The sequence below is a fragment of the Nothobranchius furzeri genome, chromosome 18 (genome assembly GCF_043380555.1).
Source record: "Nothobranchius furzeri strain GRZ-AD chromosome 18, NfurGRZ-RIMD1, whole genome shotgun sequence".
Lineage (NCBI taxonomy): Eukaryota > Metazoa > Chordata > Actinopteri > Cyprinodontiformes > Nothobranchiidae > Nothobranchius > Nothobranchius furzeri.
This window is the reverse complement of record NC_091758.1, coordinates 32,494,448-32,515,909: the sequence shown is the minus strand read 5'-3', so window position 1 is coordinate 32,515,909 and position 21,462 is coordinate 32,494,448. Positions and strand designations below refer to the sequence as shown.

Below are 21,462 nucleotides of genomic sequence, written 5' to 3'. Positions count from 1 at the left end.
TAAATGTGCTTGTTTTAATTTTTTCTGGTAGCAGCCACTAGGTGGCAGTGTTACTCCAACATCTTGTTCTTCATGTAAAGAAATGAATCCAGTAAAAAGAAACTAAACATTTATTTCTTCAGGAAATATAAATTGAGGTTTTTTCCAATAGCTTATATAACAATATATACAACAGTATAAAAACATAAATTGCCTGTAACAATATGCAGACAGTAAATAAAGTAGAATGTAAACACTTGTTATAGATATATTTATATGTGCATACATGACGCCTGCGCCAACATAATGAAATATAGAACCAAGACGTTTATCTTTTCTGTGACAAACAATGAAAAGAGTGTGGAAATTAAATGTATATGTTTGTAATGTTTTCATTTTAAAAAGTTTTGATGTGTTTTTGTTAAGTCTGTGGTTGGAGCTCTGATGAAGCAGAGGGCAAATGAGTATAGACGAGATTTGAGACTGGATCTTCTTGTTTCAGAGCAGGAGTTGTTGGCTGGTTCTGTTCCTCGACTGAGGCTCCAACCTAAGTGCTGATGACTCCTTCTCAAGCTGGTTGAGGTCTTCACTTAGCCTCGAAATGCTGCAGCAGGGGGTTTTCCTCGCTTTCTGTGGTTTTCACGCTATCCGTCCTAACAATACACGTAGGGCGATGGCGGTTCAGCATGAGGATAAGCTGTTGCCGCTCAAGTTTCAGCTCCTCGATTTGGGCTTTCAGGTCAGAGTTTAACATCTCTAGTCTTTCTGACTCCTACGGAAAGAAAAAGGATTATTTTAGCTGTTAGATGGGACATAATATAAAGAGAGTTAATGTGATTTGTCTTACTTTTTGTAAATAATCTGTCCTTTCTTTCTTTTTGTTTCGACATCGAGCAGCAGCCACTTTGTTTTTCTCTCGCCTTCGTTTTCTCCTCTCTTCTTCTTCATCTCTCTGCAAAACATCAGATGAAATAAAAGTACTTTAAGGAGCATCTCATCTTAGACTGGCGCCGCAGAGAAATTACAAAATATTATCATTGTTCCCCCTTTGCAAGTTTGCTAAAATAGTTTTTCAGTCCAGCTGGACCTTAAAGGTGCATGAATGAAGTACGAATGACATCCTGTGGTCAGATTTGGGTACTGCAGTCTGTTTCTAAACAAAGAGTCTCACCATCGTCCACGAGTTTCATGGCTGTTGCCAGTTACGACTCAGTGCCAGAAGAATCCAGATGACGAGCGAAGATAAGTCATACACTGGAAGTTGATGAGTAGATAAACACATTTGACTGTCCTCTCCAGTTGTTACTGGTAACTGAAAAAGTAGCTTGACATTTTTTTGGAGTCGACTCTATGCTTCTTTTTCAATAGCATATTGTACAGTAGCTAAAAATAGATTGAGATGTAACGCCGCAAAGCATTGTGGGATGTAGCCCTAGACAAGCAACCATGTATTTTGCATAGGTGCCCATGGGTCTGAGTCGCTCTGCTCGTCTCAAAGTTGTATTTTCATCAACTAAAGATGTTCAAACAGGTAGGAACTAAGCACTGCTGTTGGGGGAGGTGCTAATCAGACTAGATACCCAGATGAGATGGCAGACGGGACATTTTGTATCCTTTTTCCAAAGCCAGGTAAAGTCCGCGACCACATGACACAGCTGGAAAGAGAAACTGGCCAGGCTAAAGACAGACAAAGCAAAGCGGTGGCAGTGTTTGGGTGGAAGAGAGGGTTTTCACAGTATGCGGTATAACTGTTCCACATATTTTCCCGGTGGGAAAGGTCCTATTACTACATCTGAGAATAAGAGCTGATACTGGCAACGCTCTAGGATGTATAGTTACCCAGGAGGTAGAGATGTAAACGAAGAAACAGCATCACAATGTGGACAAAAAAGGCTTCTGACCAGAGGTGGGCGGTGTGTAAAAAGTACTAACACAAATAATAGCCAAAGAGTAAAAAAGGAACTTGAGAAAATGCTACTTGAAAGAGTAACTGTTTGAATTTCATGTCTGTTTGTATCGATGTCCAACGGTTTGTCTAGCATTAGCACCCAGCAGCATTTGCGCAGTGATGTCATAGATGCTATTAATTTGGTAACATTGTTAGCTCAGTGTAAAACAGAAAGATGTCTTCTTAGGGCCGGAATGTACTGCTTGTAATGTCCTGCCTTGCATAACTCGTGTAAAGATCGTGCTTCCTCTGAAATTAACGCGACGTGTTCGCAAGCTGCAATATGGGAGTAACCAGTAGGCAGAATAGACACACACTCGGCCATTGTCACGCAATGTCTGGTATCGTACATACAACAACGTTGTCTTTTTTCTGTTTTTATTTCAAAATTAAACAACCACGGATCTCTTCTGTTGTCGCTATGTTTGTTCTGTTTGTACCCTACAAATCTGGCACTCTATCCGGTCTGAGTTCTGTGCTGTGCCCTCTAGCAGGGTCTTCCAGTAAAATGGCCTGTATTTGCTATAACGCCTTCTAGAGTCCTGGAACCCCCCAAGGCGCTTTACAACACAATCATTCATTCACCCATTCACCCACACATTCACATGCTGGTGAGGATGAACTACAATGTAGCCACAGCTGCCCTGGGGCGCACTGACAGAGGCGAGGCTGCCGAGGACAGGCGCCACCGGTCCCTCCGACCACCACCAGCAGGCAACATGGGTTAAGTGTCTTGCCCAAGGACACAACGACAGTGACAGACTGAGCGGGGCTCAAACCTGTCACCTTCCAATTACGGGGCGAGCACTTAACTCCTGTGCCACCGTCGCCCAGTACTACATGCAGTGCAGCAGCAAGTATGTGAAAAGGACACAGCCTGCTGCCTCCGAGGTTAAAAAGGAAGTATATTCCCAGCCTTTTGGGTTTGACACACAGGAGGCGACATCACCTCTCCTCCATTCATTTTCAGTGAGACATGCGTGACAAACCGATTGTCACGGGTCTCCCTCCAGCTAAGCAACACGAGAAAAACGTGCATGTGAAATTTGGCGCTCGTGCATGTGTCGTGCACAGTCAAGCCAGCTACGCGATCCTAGAAAGTTGGAAAATTTCAACTTTTTATCGCTATCGCTCGGACAAGGACCAATCAGTGGAGATTTCATTGACTGACCAATGAGCGGACAGAATGCTTCTCAGTACATCTCCGTGCAAACATGAAGGAAAAGTACTTGCCGTGTCGTATTTCCCAGAGCTTTACAACATTTCTGCAACAGTCCCTCTAATCTGGCCAATCAAAACAACAGAAGACTCGCTATGTGCCCTGGAACAGAGTGCGTTGATGGGTTTTACTGCTGGCTGCTGCCGCATGCAGCGAAAGGTTTCAATGATCGCAGTCATTTGTCGCCTCCCATGTGTCTAGCCCATTAGTGTTGTGAGAAATAACTTCTGGGCTGCTCCTTTGACTGGTTAAAGCTACAATAGCAAACCTGCACAACAAGCTATCTTTTAAACTACGAATGTCCAAACTTTTCAAGACGAGGGCCAAAATCATGAAGTTAAAACTCCTCATAGACCACAAAAATATGCTTTTTTAATTTTTATACATTATTTTATGGTGACGGGCACTTTGGACACAACTGTTTCAAACACAGTCACAGAAATCTCAGCCCTCCTGTTGGCTATCATCCCTAGGTCACGGCTAGCCTGTTTTGCAGATTTGCCATTGTAGCTTTAACAGACTGTTAACAACTCAGGAGCTTTTTGCTGACCTGTGTCCAATTGCAAATGCCGACGCAGACTCGCTGCAGATGGCTGCCGCAGACTCGGCAAAGCCGCGGCTCACATGTCGTAAACGAGTGCGTCCCTCTTTGTCATTTTTAAAAAGAGAAAAACCGACAACACCCCAGCCAGCTGAGAAGGAAATCTGTTTCAGTGTTACCTTCTTTCCACCATGATTGAGACATTAGGCTGCTTTGTGATTACTTCACTGTAAAATTTTTACTTAATGTACATTTACGTATAAAGGGAGATGGACTTTTGCACGCGATGTACTTAGCTTTGTCATGGTCTGGGGTTTCTCCTTCCACTCACTAATTGGATTTGAGTTTTCTTTCTGCAGGTGGGTGTGTCTGGAAGTGGGGAAGCTGCAGGTCATCTGCTCATCAGCTGGCCAGGGATACTTAAGCACCTGAGAGACGCCTTCACTTCACTGGATGATTAGCTCAACTTGGGTACCTATCAGCCAATTCTGACACATTACATTGAGTATTTTAGTCTTTTGAGTATTTGTTCCTTTGTTGGATTGCGTATGCCTGACCACCCTCTTAACCCTCTCTGCAGACATCACCCCACTTCCACCTCTGACCGACTGCAATCTGGAATTCTTCGACTCCCTGTTCGTCTCTCAGCCCGTTCCTGGCCTCCCCACTTCCAACAACCCACCTAGACCCTCCCGGATCTTCACAAGCCTCCTTGCTCAGCTCCCTCCACCTCAAGCCCTCAGGAACCCTGCCGCAAGTAAGCTCCCTTTCCCCAGACCGGACCATCTCCCCTCTCGAGTCATCCACACTTCAAGACCGTAGAAGAAGAAGAGGAAGAAGAGGAAGGAGGAAGAGGAAGAAGGTATCATTTCTATAGCGCCTCTCAAGATAAAAATCACAAGGCGCTTCACAAAAACATTGTGATTAAAAAAAGTTAAAGAGAGAGAGTGAATAGGAAAGAGCAAAATCAGTGAATCCTGAGGAAGGTGGAATAGGTGGGGAGAGCAGAATAAAGAGAGATTGGTGAAGAAGGTCATACAAAAGCCAGCTTGAAAAAATGAGTCTTCAGCTGCTTTTTAAAGGAGACCACTGAGTCCACTGATCTCAGGCTCAGGGGGAGAGAGTTCCAGAGTCTTTGGGCCACAGTAGCAAATGATCTGTCACCTTTGGTCTTTAGCCTGGTGCGCTGCAAGTCCTCTAAACCCCACAATCTATTCAGATCACATATACCGGAGCTAAACTCCCTCTGTCTCCAGATCTCCACACCGGAATCCTGTCCAAAGAACTCAGCCTGATTTTACGCTGCTCCTTTCGTTCTCCTTATAAAAAACTATTGTTTGAACTCTTACCTTTGTCAGTGGACTGATTCTGTATGTCGTGGGTTAGACTATTGCCACACAACATGGCAAGCTTGCATGTTGTCATAAGACATGATATCTCAAAACACCTTTATTTGAGCCAAATGTCACTAAAGAATAAGGAAAAATGATTTAATCAAAAGCAAATACATCAGTCAAAAGGGTGTTGATCTGTGTGTCACACCTCTGTTTTGATGATTAAAGGCCTTTTCCCTAAACTGTCCAAGAAATGCAGCGGTGACAACATTGTTCCAAACTCCTGGAGATCACCAAACTTGAGCTTGTCAGTCAGCGTGGTGGCTGAGATCCCAGCCAGCGGGCCCAGGCTGGGCAAGGAGCCCGCCGTCACACACGGATCTGGGATTTGTCCTGGCATTGCGTCAGACTCGGTCTTGACCACAGCTATTGGAAGCAGAGGAGAAAAAATTAGACAAAATGAGACAGCAAAAAAGGCCAATCCATTTTTACACACATAATATAATGCCTAATAAATTATAGCAATGAAGCATTGGTCTAGAATGCGGGAAAGCTAATGGGACGCTTCCTCGTTGGGAACACTTTCAGGTCCAATGCCCAAATGCTGCACCTGAAGGTTTTTCCAATCCTGCCAGTCCAAATGTTTCACGCAACAAAGGCTTCTGCTAGTTGAGTCTTTTCATCATGAGAAGGGGGATTTATTTTTTTTAGAGCCACAAAAATCCCAACACCCTCAAATTAACCTGCTGACTGTAGACTTTTAACGTTTTTTCTTAAAATTAAGTTCTGCAAAAAAATGAATAAATAAATAAACAGAAACTATTGAATTTCCTGCTTCAGTTAAAATATTTTCAAAACAATTTTTAGAAAAAGAAAAAAATTATTTATGTTTTTTTTTTTGGCTCGACAGGATTTTACCCAAGGCTCAGTGTTCCCTTTCAGCCGTAGGACTCTACCATTAAGAAATGCCAAAGCTGTATTATTATCATATTTATTATAATTTAAGATACCTGATCTAAAATTAATGCACAACTATTCATGAGATTGATGCAAGAATTTATTTTATATAATCTTAGAAGGTTAAAAATAAGCAAAACGAACAACGCTGCACCAACAGACTCAGACAAATTCCTCTTTATTCCAAGGGAAGTTGAAGGCGAGCCAAGAAATTGCCGTTAACTGTGGTTTCCTCCTTATGAGACCTAATGTAAGGGCAGAGGAATGTGGCTGCAGGAGTCTAACATAAACTAAACTTGGATAACCCTCTTAAAAGGAACTGGCCTCTTTGTCATATGTATGCATAAACTGAGTGAATGCTCAGTTGTTGCTGTATGAGGTGTGTGTGCACCAACGGCCAAACACACAGGAAACTACTACAGCTCAATGGTTTTCCAAGCCACATGACACAGCAAAAAACAATGCAGGGTCAATTACACAGAAACCTTTATTGCACAGTAAAAAAAAAGACTTCATCTGACATAAATGCTATAAACACACAGGCAAATTTGTCAAATGCAAAAGACAAATATGCTCTTTACAGGAAAAGACTATAAATTTGGTTTAATGTGAGAAAATCTTACATGCAGCTCTCAGTTTTACACTTCTCTACACTGCAGGTTAAAATCAAAAAGTGGAAGTTTGCAGGAGATTCTTCTGGAAGCAAAATTTGTATTTAAAGTGTCTCATAGCACAAATAAGAGAACTTACAAGGTTAGACATGAAAAGTTCTAATTTCATACATGTAGAGATTTAATGTGGAGTCCCTCAAGCTTGACTCCTTGGTCCCAAACTCTAGTATTTGCAGACGACATAAACAATTAGTCTATTTGTTCTTCAAATTATTTTAAAGAAATTGCAGAGAGTATGTTTTGTGGGATGTGTAAAACTAAAATAGTATTTTTTTTAATTAAATTGTTCATAAAATGCAACAAAGTTAATGTCATGCACTTTGGTAGCAGAAAAAAAAGATTATTTCATCACAGATGACAGAAGTTTCATTATAGAGGTTAATATAGATCTATAACACAAGATGTTTGCAAAAGTGTTTTTAAGCAAAAAGGGTTTTAGAATAATCATCACTTAATGTTTTGTAATATTTAAACAATCTCTTCCACTTTTGAGTTGTTGTATTGAGGTTGCCTTCTCCAGGTCAGGGATGAGGTCCTGCCCCAAGTGGAGGAGTTTAAGTATCTCGGGGTCTTGATCACAAGTGAGGGAAAGCTGGAGCGTGAGATCGATTGGCAGATTGGTGCTGCTCGTGGTGAAGAGAGAGCTGAGTCAGAAGGCGAAACTCTCGATTTACCGGTCAATCTACGTTCCTACCCTCAGCTATGGTCATGAGCTTTGGGTAGTGACCGAAAGAACGAGATCGCAGATACAAGCGGCCGAAATGAGTTTTCTCTCCACAGAGTGGCTGGGCTCTCCCTTAGAGATAGGGTGAGAAGCTCAGTCATCCTGGAGGGGCTCGGAGTAGATTCGCTGCTCCTCGACATCGAGAGGAGCCAGTTGAGGTGACTCAGGCATTTGGTCAGGATGCCTCCTGGACGCCTCCCTGGTGAGGATTTCCAGGCACGTCCAACCGGGAGGAGACTTAAAGGTAGACCCAGGACACGTTGGAGGGACTATGTCTCTCACCTGGCCAGGGAATGCCTTGGGATTCCCTGGAGGAGCTGGCCCAATGGCTGGGGAGAGGGAAGTCTGGCCTCTCAACTTAGCTGCGGCCCATGCGACCCGGTCCGGATAAGCGGATGAAAATGGATGGATGGATGGATGGATAGATCAAACTTGACTAAAAGCTTCTAATCTTTTGTTTGTACTATATTCCATTTTATAAGGCAGTACATTTTATATATAATGTGAACATAATAAAGCACAAGAACAGTCTGTTTACCTACTCAAAAACGCTGAGAGTTACCGTTTTGGTTAACTCAGAACCTTTTTAGTAAATTGAAAAAGAAACTGATCCTCACATTTTCATGTTAGGACCTATTGATGAAAGGATGACACTTGATTTTAAATGTTTACTTACATAAACTTAAAGCCTTTATAAGGCTTCTTGTGTTTATATTTGTGATGTGTGCATCTTGGTGATTTAATTAGGTTTGGAACACTGGATAAGGTTGGTAAATTCTCGCTCTCCTGATAAAAGCATTTACTTTTTGACTGTGCTACTACTAGTTCACCTGTTAGATTCACTGAGATAAAGACAAACAGGTTGGTTGCTTGCTTGTGTGTGTGTGTGTGTGTGTGTGTGTGTGTGTGTGTGTGTGTGTGTGTGTGTGTGTGTGTGTGTGTGTGTGTGTGTGTGTGTGTGTGTGTGTGTGTGTGTGTGGTGATTTGGCGCTATATAAATAATTGAATTTGAATTGAATTAAATATAAGGTGTTTTTTTAAGAATTTCGATTTAAGAGCGGGTATAGATGATTATTTTAATTTAAAAAGAGGGGCTGTTACAGAAGAGTTTTTATGTGTTTTATTGCAATTTTGCCTGAGAAGTCTTAGTGAGTTTTTGTGTCTCCTGGCAGATTGCACATGTTCAGTTGGTCAATTTGAAAGCGGAAGTCTCCTTTCAGTATGGCGTTGATCTTACGTAACTTGGTCTTTCCATCTGAGACCGACAGTTAATTAATGTTACAGTTTAGAGTCTTTTCCCTGAATCAGCGCCCAGCGCAGACGGAAACGTTGCCCTGGACTAAAGGAGAACATTTTGTTCTGATTTGTGGACGCAGTGATTCATGTTGAAGGAGCACACAAGCACACGAGGAAGAAAGGAAAAGAAACTGCAATGATCTCCTTATTCCCTGCAGCGCGATCAGAAACAAGAACAGGATTCAGAGCAAGCGACGAATTGGGAACCGCGATGCGCGCTGCAGCCAATCCGCGCCAACAAAAGCGCTCGGTTCGGATTATTAATCCTTCGGGTTCGTGAAGTTTTGTTTACCGACCTGACTTTGATCCCAGGTGCAACAAATGTTCCTTCTTGTGGTCAGACGAGGGTCGAGAGTAGATTTTAAAAAGTGGAAACCGTTGCATCAGCCCGACTTTAAAAGTGATCCCAATCTGGGAGGATTTGGGAATGCGGAAATTAAGCGATGCCAGCCAGATGTAAAAAAAGTACATAGTGGGGGAGCAGAAGTGGGGAAGTCGCACTGCTCCTCCCATAAAGAAAGCTGCAAAATGCTGCAGCACAAACCAGAAGCTCTCAGCCCTGCACCGATTTACAGGATTTTTAAAAATCCACTCTCAAATTATAACAATAAAAAATGCAAAGATCAAAAATTTCCATCTGAGAAGACAAAACAAGGAATTTCCTCAAAGCAAAGCCACTGTGGACACAGATTTATTATCATCATCCTTATTATATTCACCATAAGCAATCAATGCTTATTTTCTTTTCCATTTTAACAAATAAGTCAAAATCTGAGAGGTAAAAAAATAAATCATAAGTTACATCTTGATAAAGATAGATAGCACGGGATGTTTTCATGGAAAACTTTCAACATTTTAACGATGAGGTCAAACCACAGCTGATGACATCAAGGTATGCAACATGAATGAGTGTAAATAACATTTACAGTAATCCATATATGACACCAAAAACACTAAACCATACTGCAACATCCATTTCTACAACACACTTTAGATCTAGAACAGACCCATAACATACATTTGTATATAGAGATAGATACGAGATTTGAAAGTCATTTGGAGTTTCTCTGCATGCGTTTTCAGATCAAAACATCAGCCCCTCTTTAGATGGAAGCCATGCTTTTAGCTACATCTCTGTTCACTATATGCTCGTTCAGTTAAACAAGATATTTCATACATCTTGAAGTGTTACAGCATATTTGGGCATATATTGTTGATTTAATTTCTGAGTCAGGAACCAGCAAACAGGAAAAAAAAACAGGCAGATCGCTTCCCTCTGTGCATTATAAGGCTAAAAGAGTCGGCGAGTTAAGGATGTCAACAGATTCAGCCTTGCTTAGGCCGCCTTTGAGGCTGTCCAGTCCCTCTGTGAGAGAGTCCAGCTCAGGACATGCAAATGTAAAGACAGAAAGGTAGCTGCTGCAGGTGGGTGTGGAGGTCACCACAGGAGTGCTGAGAGGCTCCAGGTCACAGGAAACAGACTTGTATAGGGTCTCCCAGTCCGACACCCCGAGAGAGCTGCTCAGATCGATGTCGGGCACGGATCGGGCCGTCTCCATGGGGGTTCTCTCTTCCAAACTGGGTAACATATTGTCTAGTAGCTCCTCCTTAATGTCCAGAGAGGGCTCCAGATCACTGATGTTGATTTCAGCACTGGCACACAGTAAGATGTTGGAGTTCCCAGAGATGGCTGTGGAAGGGTCACTGGGAATGTCCATGTCCTGGAGTGAAGGAGCCTCTTGGATGCCATCCTCTGGAAGGCTGTCCTCGTTCGGACTGGGCGGAAGCTCTGGGGATCCTGTGGACTCCTGGAAGATGGACTCAAGCTCCTCTGACATTTGGCACGCAGGCTGATGCGTGGCAAGGATGAATTCAAGCCGCTCTTTCTCCTTAAGGAGGTTAGCGATTTCCGTCTCCAGGGCTGCCTTTTCCTCCTCCAGCGTGTCCGTCTCCTTCAGACAGATCCACATCCAGAATCATCCACATGGAAAAGCACGCAGCAGAGAGGTGCGAATGACAGCTGAGTAAATGCATCACTGTTTACTTACAGCTTGCAATGTGTCTGTGAGTTCCCTCCGTCTGCTGCGACACTTCGCTGCAGCCATTTTATTCCTCTCCCTCCTTACTCTCTTTTTCTCCTCCTCCTCTGGAGACAGCTGGGAAATGAAAGGAACGTTTCATCATGTTGAAGAATCCAACTATTTCAATTACAGCCTCAGAAGGACAGTAAAAGCCTGTTCAGCTGCATTGCGTCTAAAAATAGATCATTGTTGCAGCCTTGCTGTGACCTGAATATAAATTGACTTTCTTTCAAAGGAAAGCTGGAAACAGCACCGGTGCACACTAGGAATTCTGACTGGCACATGCTAATTCACATCATCCTGTCCAGTTGCAGTATCAGGTTGAACCCACCTGTTCTGTTTTCCCCTTTCTGGCAGCATTTTTCCCCTTGTTCCCGCCTGCTTTGGGTGTTGCCTGGTGAGCGCTCTGCGGTTCATTGGCTTGCTTGCCACACGAAGACGGAGAGACAGATGTGATGATCGTAGGCTGGACCATCCACTGGAAATCTGGGGTGGAGGAGATTGCTGTGACTGTTGGAACAAACGGATCATCTCGGGGCCTTGTATCTTGGCAAATCTCCTGAAAACAAGGATTAATATTGATTAAGAATAAATACATTAAACAGCATTGCTGGTAATTCTAAATTTATTAGGGAGTTCCATTGTTCTGATTTTCTATAAAAAATCTATAAATAATACATTCATACCAAAAAATTAGATGATACGTTTAAATAAACATCTCCAGAAATAGCCTTCCTCATATGAGTATTTGACTTTATCATTGTGTGTGACGTCAGCACTGACGCAGGGCTGCTGAGGAGTCTCCTGAATGGATTTATTTTTCTCAATGAACCGCTGCATCGACACGCTCCGAACTGGTCCCAGGACCTCCGAACCACAATAACCCGATCAGCGGCTTGTTTGGGTTTAAATCACGTCCTTCTTTATTCCAGCTGTGGATTCCAGTTGTTACAAGACCAAAATGCGTCAGATGCGATAAAGCGCGTCTAAGATAATTAGGATGTTATCAGTGAGCCCCCCTCCCCCTCCCCCACAACACGGATTTAAAACGAAAAAAAAAAACAGATGTTTGATTTGCTATAAACGCCCCCCTCCTCCCCCTCTCCGGGATGCACGCTGAATACATGATCCAAAGCCATTCATACCTTGGCACTGCTCTCTGAGGAGGAGGCTGGGGAGCTCGCCTCTTCTGGCGTCTTCTGGCAGACTGTCCCGACAGGTGACTGTGTCCGCAGGGAGGGAGAGACTGGATCCATCCCAGACGTCGGGTGGTTTAGATCCATCACGCAGGGAGGGCTATTATTTTTAAGTCCTGATAAAGACAAATGTGACTGTGGCCTTCCACTGAGCAGACAGGTATATACCTGGTAACCGGACGACTAGAATGCAAGCCCCTCCTATTAAAGCCCTGCTAGAATTTTATGAATGAACCAAGACTGTACCATCACTGCTGGGTAGGGGGGGGGGGGTCAGACTGGCAGCCAAACAGACCTATTCTCATGTAAAATGGGACTTATTTTTTCTTTACATTTAACCGAGAATAAACACTCATAAAGAAAGTAATCATTCTGATTCTTGAGCAAACATCAGCCAGTTCATTTATAATTACCAGCTGAGAAAATGAGGAGAAACCTATTTTTAAATCTGCGGTCATTTACTGGATGCTGACAACTTGATGTGCGTCTGCATTCATTTAATTAAAGACACAAGAAGGTAAAACAGCTTTCAGTCGTTTTTAATGATGATGATAAAAACAAATCTGTAATAATTAAAATAGGTAATAATAAAAAGAGACATAAGAGATTGAATCGTCTGTAAGGACACGCCCACTCAAGCAATCGCACTGTGGCGTCCCTCCCACTTTTCTGCCCCATTTCTCCATCACGAACCCCAGACTTGTGGGGGTGGTGAAGTCACGTGGCATGACCCGGAAGTGTGGAGGAAGGAGACAAGAAGAGAGGAGGAGGGGGAGCCGATCATCATCAGCATCCTCTCCTCCCAGAACAGCTGCCCGGAAGCAGCAGAAACGTGGATGAGAAAAGGAATCTGAAACAAAGTGAAAGCTGAGGATGTGTTAAACCAGGGCTTCTTGTGTTTATATTTGTGATGTGTTTAATTGCGTCAGGGGGAAATGAGAAATATTTATTTCCTTTAGCAGAGTTAGAACAAGTTTCTAATAACAAATGGCCGAACGTAGGCTTGACTCTCTTCTAAACCAAATTTCTCTTTTATTAGAAATAACTCACCTTTTAACCGATAAAAATATGATTTTTTTTAAATTATAATTGACCTACACTGTAAAAAACAGCAGCTAAGGTTGCCAAAATGCCACCGTAAAATTCTTCCTCTTTTGCAAACAGACCCCGCCAACACACAGCTGCTTCTCAGCACTTCATCACTATGAGACTTATTTCAGATGATGGATCACAATGAAATCCACTTTTTTCTGTTTGTTTTAGCAAAATTGCATTTTTAATGAGTGATACAGGTTGGTTGTTTTAAAAAAATGCTTCCTTTTTAAAACTTTAGAATAATCTGGCTGATGTACGAGTTAGGATTTGTTATTTTCACAGAGAACCACGTGGAACGTTAAAAGCACACATTCGTTTTAATTATTTCCATACAACTTCCACGCTTTATACATTCTTCTCAGCTTTTTCAGGTTGGGTTTGTGGACATCCTGCAAGAACAAGAATGCTCGAGTATTATTAGATTCATTTCTAATCTTTAGGAGCAAAGTTCAGATTTTCTAATACCTTCTGGTCGTTGTCCAAATGGAGGATATCCACCAACGGAACGATGGAGGGACGGCCGTGGGCGCACTGGAACGGCAGCTGGCATGAAGATAAGGACGTTACCAAGCTGCAACATTCATCTCTGCTCAGAGTGTCGTTGAATTTGATGGCCCCTGTTTAGTGTGTGTACGTTCAAAGATAGCAAGTAAAAAGGCTGAAGGCTCATGGAGAAAACAAACTCAAGGTTAAGAAAAGGAAACGCATAGTCACCGTGGCACGCTAGTGAAGCAAGCACTTTGAGAACGGTGAGAGGCAACGTTCCTTTTACTCTGCCTGCAGAGCGAAGAAGCTAAAACGAGAGAATGAGAGGAACTGCACACCTGAAATGAGTTTTTCATTTAGGAGACGGCAACATGTGGTTTGTTTTACCTCAATCTGTTCTCGAAGATATTCCTGGGGAGAGAAAAACCAAAAGGTTGACAGACAATAATAAAACAACAATAAAACCCTCATTCATAAAAATCTGAGATGAAATAAGCTGCCTCTAGTCCAGGGGCGCCCAGGACGTAGATCCAAGGGTAGTGTCAGACATCCGACCTTTTCTGACACATAGGTCACTGCGCAGATTTAAAACGGTGCAGGATCGCCAAATCAGGGATTTTGCTGCTACATTTAGTTTGTATTCTCAAAAAAGCGACCAGCGACATAACCATCAGCAGGTGCTCCGTCTGTGGTGATGGTGCATGGTGGCGCAGTGGTTAGCACTGTTAACTCGCAGCACGAAGGTTGCAGGTTTGAAACTCGGCTGCGGCCTTTCTGCGTGGAGTTGCGTGTTCTCCCCATGCATGCGTGGGTTTCCTCCGGGTACTCCGGTTCCCCCCACAGATCGCAACATGCCCTATAGGTTATAAATTGTGAGCCGCTTTGGATAAAAGCGTCTGCTAAATGAATAAAAACATAAAAACAAAACAAAAACATAAACAAGACTTTTCTGGATGTTATTGGGGACTTTGCAGACTCTGACATGAAGCACACAGCTCCTCACTCTTCAACGCACAGCGGTGCTGCTGTGGGCTCCTCTCCCATCCAAGAGCGCTGACAGCAGGCGGCCATTAAAACCCAGGGCAGAAGCCATTCGTTTAATGCATCCAAAACCCAGCTCCCAGCATGCACATTGGTGTCCATCACCACAGACAGAGCACCTGCGGATGTCAAGTGCAGGGATGACAAAGCTTTCCCGGACTTTCTCCATCACCACTGAATAATACAACAAGCGTTATGTGCAAAAATGCTCAATGTGAAAGAGGAAAAGAGATGGCTTGTTCTATTGGTGCCAGATCTGTTTTAAGGTGACTTTTCTGTTTGCATCTGGACAACTCTGAAAGTGACCACTCATAAGCAGTGATGGGAATTACGCCATTTAAAATAACGGTGTTACAAAAAAAAAGTTTTTTCAGTAATGAGTAATCGAATTAATTACCGTCTTCTTTTATCATAACGCTGTTTCCCTTACTGATAAGAAAATGCGTGTGTTCCTAATTCAGCAGCGCGGTTAGTTGAAGCTGTCATTAGCTGATCAGGAGCTAAAGAGGCAGATGTTTTCATTCAAGTGCATCACGGCCTGTGAAGATCGAGGAAGACGTGATGAATAGTTACAGCTGCAGACCTGCAGATTCGCTGCAGCAGGCGCGGATCTGCAGCCGTGCCCTTCTTGGCGTGACAGCGGGAAGTCCCGAAGGTCCGCTCACCTGCTCACCGCTCAAACGTCCTGATCTTCTACCTTCCTAGATCATCCACCTGTAACCGGTTTCTGATCATGTGATCATGTCTTTAGTCCCGCTGTAGCACTGATGCATCAGTCGCAAACATCATGGTGCTCAGGTGTTATTAGAACTACCTGTGTGTGTTTACCACCCAGCTTCAGTTCTTCTGTGTTTAAGTTAGTAAAGTTAAGTCCTCCATCAGATTTGTGTCTCTTCTAGTGTCATTTTAAAGGATTTTTATTTATTTATTTAGCCATTACTAGATTGCCAGCAACAGAAATGCTACTAAAAACACACAATTATGTGAAGCTGGAAAAATTAGAATACTGTGCAAAACTACATTAATTTCAGTAATTTAACTAGACTGAGAGACCATTTAAAGGCTCAGGAACCTTTACAGGTGTTTCTATTTGCAATTATAGATTTTAGCCGATTGGGGTTTTGTTAAATATCACACAGTGACATTTTAATAGTCTAGATTAGTGTGATGCTCCTGTTTGCAGTTCCTACTGTTATGTGCACATTTATTTCAATAATTCAGTTTTTTTACATTTTTAAATTTTTTACATTGTACATACTTTTTATTATGTTCCAGTCATTAGTCATTTATATTTCAGTATTGTTGTAATTTATAGTAAATTAATTTGAATTAAGAGGGGAACCCATTTTTCTAGCATTCTTCGATGAAAAAAGTAACAAAAAAGTAATTTTTCTTGTTAATTAGTTACTTTTATAATCTTGTAACTAGGTAAGTAACTGAGTTACCTTTTTGACAAAGTAATCAGGAACTGTAAGTAATTACTTATTAAAAGTAACATTCCCAACACTGCTCATAAATGAAGAGGGAAACTCCCAGAGGTGTGGACTCGAGTCACATGACTTGGACACGAGTCAGACTCGAGTCATTATTTTAATGACTTCTGACTTGACTTGATAAAATCTATAAAGACTTACGACTTGACTTGGACTTGAACGCCAATGACTTGCAACTTGAATCGATTTGCATCTGTTGACTTGATGATGACTTGAGCATATTTGATATTTTAGCACAAAAGTGGCCCGACGTGGACAAAAATCATGAATCATTCTTGGTTCTGGGTTTGATCTTGTTCTGCTAACTGCAGCAGCTCATTGTTTATAATCAGCTTCTGTTGCTCTTTCTGCTCTTTGAACACATAAATGAAGCTTTAAGAAGCTTTATTTCTGGAAATTATTTATTATCATTGCCATTAAATTGATGTTAGACAGATGACTTGAATATGACTTGAAAATTCAAAGTTAAGGACTTGGACTCGACTTGGACTTGCACATCATTGACTTTGGGCTCGACTTGGATATGGTCGTCTTTGACTTGGACTTGACTCGAGACTTGACTAGAAAGACTTGTTACTTACTTGTGACTTGCAAAGCAGTGACTTGGTCACACCTGTGGAAACTCCTGCAAACATTTCCAGAGATCCGTCTGCTCTACTGCGATGTCTCACCTCAACAATAGGCTTGATGACCGACGATCGCCCCCGCCGAAGCTCGTTACTCTCTTTTTCCATAAAGCAAAGTGGAACCATCCCCACAAACACGTGAGGAGCTGCCGTCTCAGAGAAAGAAACTTCCAGACCCAAACTCCTCAGATGACGCTGCTGACAAGACCTGCAGGTCAAAAAATTCCCAAACAGTCAAAGTTGGTATATTTTCAAACGTCTAATTACTGTTGACTAGATCGGATGTTTTAGCGAATTGCTAAAAACTACCATTAGCTAATGCTAATTACATTTATAGCATATGCATCACTCAGGTGATGACACACCTGAGGAGTCGCAGCTCCTCCTCGGTTATGCTGATCTTCAGAGGCGGCAAAATAGTGGATGAGCACAGACGTCTCTCCCCGTGAACATCAGGGTCCTCCTCATATGAATCTGTAATGAAACAAGATTTCACATCTAATGATTAATATTTTAATAAATATCTAATTATATCCAAACTCTGAGCATGACCCTTTTTACCAGCAACTAAATGTTCAAGTCGAACCCTCTCGTGAGCTGCATGCTGGTCCACCAGTACCAAAAGGTTTCCTGTGAATTCAGAGAAATCATTTGTAAAATCAGAAAAACAAATCTGAAATCAAAGCTTTACCGCACATCTGTATACCTTCAGTCTCACAGCCTGCAGCGGAATCTCCATCTCTGGTGTTGATGAGGCACGCAAGAAACTTTGCATCCACTTGATGGATCACCTACAAGGTCATTTTACAAGCTTTATCATTTTATTTTAGTTAAAGCAAAAACCCTAAGGAGGCGATGTGTTATTATGAATGAAATACTTGCCTTCATCGAGTGAATCATGGCTTTAGAAAAACGATACGGAAAAAGGATGTTGTGGATCTTCACAGCCAGCCCTTCAGCTTGTCTGCTGGAAATGTCCACGCCCACCTGACAGCACAGATGCGTTAAGCAAGCAGTACGTGGATTTAAATCGCTGCTGCGGTCTCAAAGGTAAGGTTGTGCTTACTGCAGGAGGCAGAACAAACACGGGGTTCTTCCATTTGGAGTACAAAGAAGAAAGGGAGTTGGAGTGGTCACCAGCATCATCTGTGAAAACAAGAGCACACGTCTCATTTTGATGTGAAGCCCTAACAGTGAACAATCTGTTGTGACGATGAGGTACCTCTACTGTCAGTCCCTGCGCTAATCACTCTTTCTGGCCTGGATTTAGGCAGGAAAGGCAAAACTGAATCCACCTGAAATGGGTAACACCTGTACTCCACCCCTAGAAGAAAGTTCACACAAGTAATGACACTTTCTGCAAACAAACGGAGCAGTTTTAAGGATTTATATGCAAGTGCATTCGCCACCTCACCCATCTCAGAGATGACGCTGACCGCCATGTTGGTGACGTCAGATGTGCAGCGTACTTGAGTTTCCTGCACAGCCGGGTCTTCATATCTGCTGAGGCCGGTCATCCTGTTGACATAAACAATCTTTCCAATAGATGCGTCGTAGTGATGAAGCCAGTGATCTTCCTCCTTTTGGTTCATTTGAGGATTATTACAACTGTCCAACCCTGGGTCAACTTGATCTTCAGGGTCCTGGGAACACTGATTATCATGTCTCTGCTCAAGTTCATCATTATAAACGTGCCGGGAGACATTTTCTGTCTTTTGTTGCTTCAAATTGCAAAGTTTAGCCGTTAATGACATTTGACCTTTTCTCTGATCTTTGACGTCTGAGAGGGTCAGCGGTCTTTGGGAGCTGTTCGGTGTCCTCTCTTCCTCCCTTGTTCCCGTGGCTCGATTGTCCTCACAAACAGATATAGTCTCTGGATTGTTAGCGAAGCTGTTAATGGGAGGACGTTCACCATAATTCTGTAAACGAGGATGAAGTAACTTCAGTTCAGAATGTTTAACAAACGTTCGTCTGAACTTGTCGAGCGATCCAAGCTCCCGAGATGTTGACAGTTTCTGGCAAGAGAGGATTCTGGGAATCTTAAAGGGAACGTATAGTTTCTGAGAAGCTCCGTTGTTATCCGCTTCCAGAGTGTTTTTGCGTTTTGAGGTTCGTTCGTTGTAATTAGTTTGGAAGTGGTCCCGGATCTGCAGACTTTTGTGAATGTATGGATCAGACAAACCGATCTTCCTGTCACTTACAAAACTTTGTTCATGTCCATCTGGAGATTGCATCTTTTCCTTACTGCAGTCTAAATCAGACTGAACAGCACGTACGAAGCTGCGTCTTGAATTTGTCTCGCAGGTTGCGGTTTTATCAATCAACTGTGTCTCTTTTTCCTGCAAGAGCGCACATTCTTGACTATCTGGCGTTTGTGCAGTTCCAGAGCCTTCACCAGACTGACTGAAAGTTAGCTCCTCTTCATCGTGTGCATTTGGAGATGCAGACTTTAGATCACACTGCAGAGTCCTCTGAGATTCGTGAACAGATGTTCCTTCCTGCTCAAGTTGATCCGCCTCATCGGCTCTGCGCTCCATCAGACCAGACTCACGGCAAACACCGTCGTCTGTACTTTTGCGATGAACAGATACCGACGCCAGCTTCATTTCTATGCCACAGTCAGTGCTGGAAGTACCAGGAGCCGCTTGGCCAGCTTTGATACTTTGATTTTCCGTTTTGTCAGGAACACAGACTTCTGAAGACACACAGTCCAAGTCATCCTGAGAAGACACCAAGTTCTCCCGCTTCAGAAAAGCTTTGACTGCTTCTTCGACACAAAGCAAAACACCATCCCAGTCTTTGAACTCTATCAGAGTTTTGGCAGGCTCAAGACAAATGTCATAATCCGAGTAGGAACATTTGATATTAATGATGTATACTCCGTTTTGCTCATGGTTTCGTTTATGCTTTGGACTCCGAAGGACAGAAGTTCCATCAGGAGCTTCATTCTTCTGGTTTGAGCTGCTCAATCTGCGTAGGAGGAAGTTAAGCAGCTTGTGGATGTGGGTTTTCAACAGCAGCCTGTCATTCACGTACAAGTACTGTAAACTGTTATTGTAGTGGCCTTCTTTGCCAATATAACCACCCACTTCAAACTGCTTGTGTGTGTAGCTGACTTCTGCCAGTTTCTCTGCCCGTGCAAGGCTGTGTATCTGAACAAACCTGTGGTAGGTGTTTCTGGCTTTGGGAAGCTGCACCATCATGGTGCCCGTGCAGTCATTCTTCAGGGTAAAGGACACAGAAGGATGCATTAAAGAAATGGCTTCGACCCTGTGTCTGATCCGCTCACCCTCCAGGACACCATCAACCCTCTTCCTCCGGACTGGCATGTTGTAAAAGAAGTTACAAATGACAACAGTTGTCCCCGCGGATGGTCGAACAGTCTCAGCTTCAAAGACATCCAAGCCCTTGCCATCCTTGAATAGTTTGACGTGTGTTTTTACCGACAGCCTGGTCCTGGATGAGATTTCAACAAGTGTGGCTAAAGATACTAAACTTGCCAAGGCTTCTCCTCGGAAACCATACCATCTCAGGTTGTCCAGGTCTTCAACAGAGCTGCACTTGCTTGTGCAGTATCGATTCCCAATACACTCCAGGTCCTCGGCAGTTATCCCAGAGCCGTTGTCGATCACCTGAACTTTAAATGCTTCCATGTCCATCCGGACGCCCACACAGGTCGCACCGGCATCGATGCTGTTCAGGATGAGCTCCTCCACGCACTGCTGCAGCGACGGAATGGCGACACCGGAACGAAGTTTCTCTCTAAGCTCTTTGGGCAAACTCTTGATCATGCTGCCCTCGCTTGTTTTTACATTTGGTCACATTTTCTGTAGTAAATAGAAAACGCTTTTAAAAAGTCATCGTTGCTACCTGCGACATGCAAGATAACGTGTTCTGTCAAATGAAACGAAAGTCCGAATTAACCGAAACACGTTAAAATAGTTTGTTAGACAACATTAAATCAGCTGTTTACAGGAAACGAGTTGCAAAAAAGAAGTGACCGTTTTCACTTTTAGCTATTGGCAAAAGGTAACACTGCCCCGTGCTGGTGAGTAACAGATTAGCGCAATTCTTTTAATTGACCAATCACACAAGCGATCCAAACTCACGCAACCAAACCGTGCTCTGACGTAATGGTCTGCTGCGTTCAAGTGATATGGAAATCTCGGCACTTCTTGGTTTTGAACCTTGAGATGTCAGATTTTTGTATGTTGGATGGAATGTTTAAACACATATTTTTCTGAAAATAAAATAACCGTATGTTATAAGCGTTATCTAGTTTTAATTTAGTTAACAATACAAAATTCCTACTTGAAACTGAAGTAAGCCTGCTAATGCCATCAAGTTTGTTCAATTTAATACAAGCATCTACAACTTTTACCTTCTGGAAAACTGCATAGCTGTACAGATGAAGATCCTTCACGGGTTAGGAGACACATTACAAATGCTAAATATCTGTTTAAGTAAGTTGTTCCCACTGAATGCCTTGCTTTGCTTCAACCAAGTATGGAAACTCAACAGACCTTTTAAAAATACTTGTCACTGAAACATGCAATGGTGTCACTAATAATTAATTTCAACTGTATGACTGACAATAAGAAATGGCAACATCATATTGAGTCTGCATGAAAATTCAACAGCTAAATTGAAATAATTTATAAATGTTTTATGAAAACTTGAGCTATCTGCTATGAGATGAATATTTAGTAATTGCCCCCCCCCCCCCCCCCCCCCCCCACACACACACACACACACAGGGCAAATAAATCAAATTC

At 42.7% G+C, this 21,462-nt stretch overlaps 3 protein-coding genes across 4 annotated transcripts; all 3 read right to left on the bottom strand.

The window, feature by feature from the left end:
* Nucleotides 1-92: 92 nt before the first annotated feature.
* LOC107392401 (jun dimerization protein 2) lies at nucleotides 93-9,182 on the bottom strand. Its single transcript, XM_015970191.3, has 4 exons — nucleotides 8,966-9,182; nucleotides 5,230-5,447; nucleotides 827-931; nucleotides 93-751 (listed from the first exon to the last, which is right to left on the bottom strand). Exons 1-4 carry the CDS (start codon nucleotides 9,180-9,182, stop codon nucleotides 566-568), a joined length of 726 nt encoding a protein of 241 aa, XP_015825677.3. The 3' UTR covers nucleotides 93-565.
* A 162-nt stretch (nucleotides 9,183-9,344) lies between these two features.
* Nucleotides 9,345-12,189, bottom strand: fosaa (v-fos FBJ murine osteosarcoma viral oncogene homolog Aa). The gene is made up of 4 exons (XM_015970188.3): nucleotides 11,896-12,189; nucleotides 11,082-11,309; nucleotides 10,718-10,825; nucleotides 9,345-10,621 (listed from the first exon to the last, which is right to left on the bottom strand). Exons 1-4 carry the CDS (start codon nucleotides 12,031-12,033, stop codon nucleotides 9,953-9,955), a joined length of 1,143 nt encoding a protein of 380 aa, XP_015825674.3. The 5' UTR covers nucleotides 12,034-12,189; the 3' UTR covers nucleotides 9,345-9,952.
* A 280-nt stretch (nucleotides 12,190-12,469) lies between these two features.
* Nucleotides 12,470-20,744, bottom strand: mlh3 (mutL homolog 3 (E. coli)). 2 transcript variants are annotated; one of them, XM_015970182.3, is made up of 12 exons: nucleotides 18,102-20,744; nucleotides 17,910-18,011; nucleotides 17,754-17,833; nucleotides 17,570-17,674; nucleotides 17,394-17,478; nucleotides 17,249-17,317; nucleotides 17,053-17,161; nucleotides 16,733-16,895; nucleotides 13,915-13,938; nucleotides 13,756-13,834; nucleotides 13,507-13,658; nucleotides 12,470-13,430 (listed from the first exon to the last, which is right to left on the bottom strand). In XM_015970182.3, the coding sequence occupies exons 1-12, from the start codon at nucleotides 20,476-20,478 to the stop codon at nucleotides 13,359-13,361; spliced, it is 3,417 nt and encodes a 1,138-aa protein (XP_015825668.3). In that variant the 5' UTR covers nucleotides 20,479-20,744; the 3' UTR covers nucleotides 12,470-13,358. The 2 variants fall into 2 exon arrangements, with proteins under 2 accessions (XP_015825668.3, XP_015825669.3); XM_015970183.3 differs by having other exon boundaries at nucleotides 13,507-13,584.
* Between the last annotated feature and the right edge of the window lie 718 nt (nucleotides 20,745-21,462).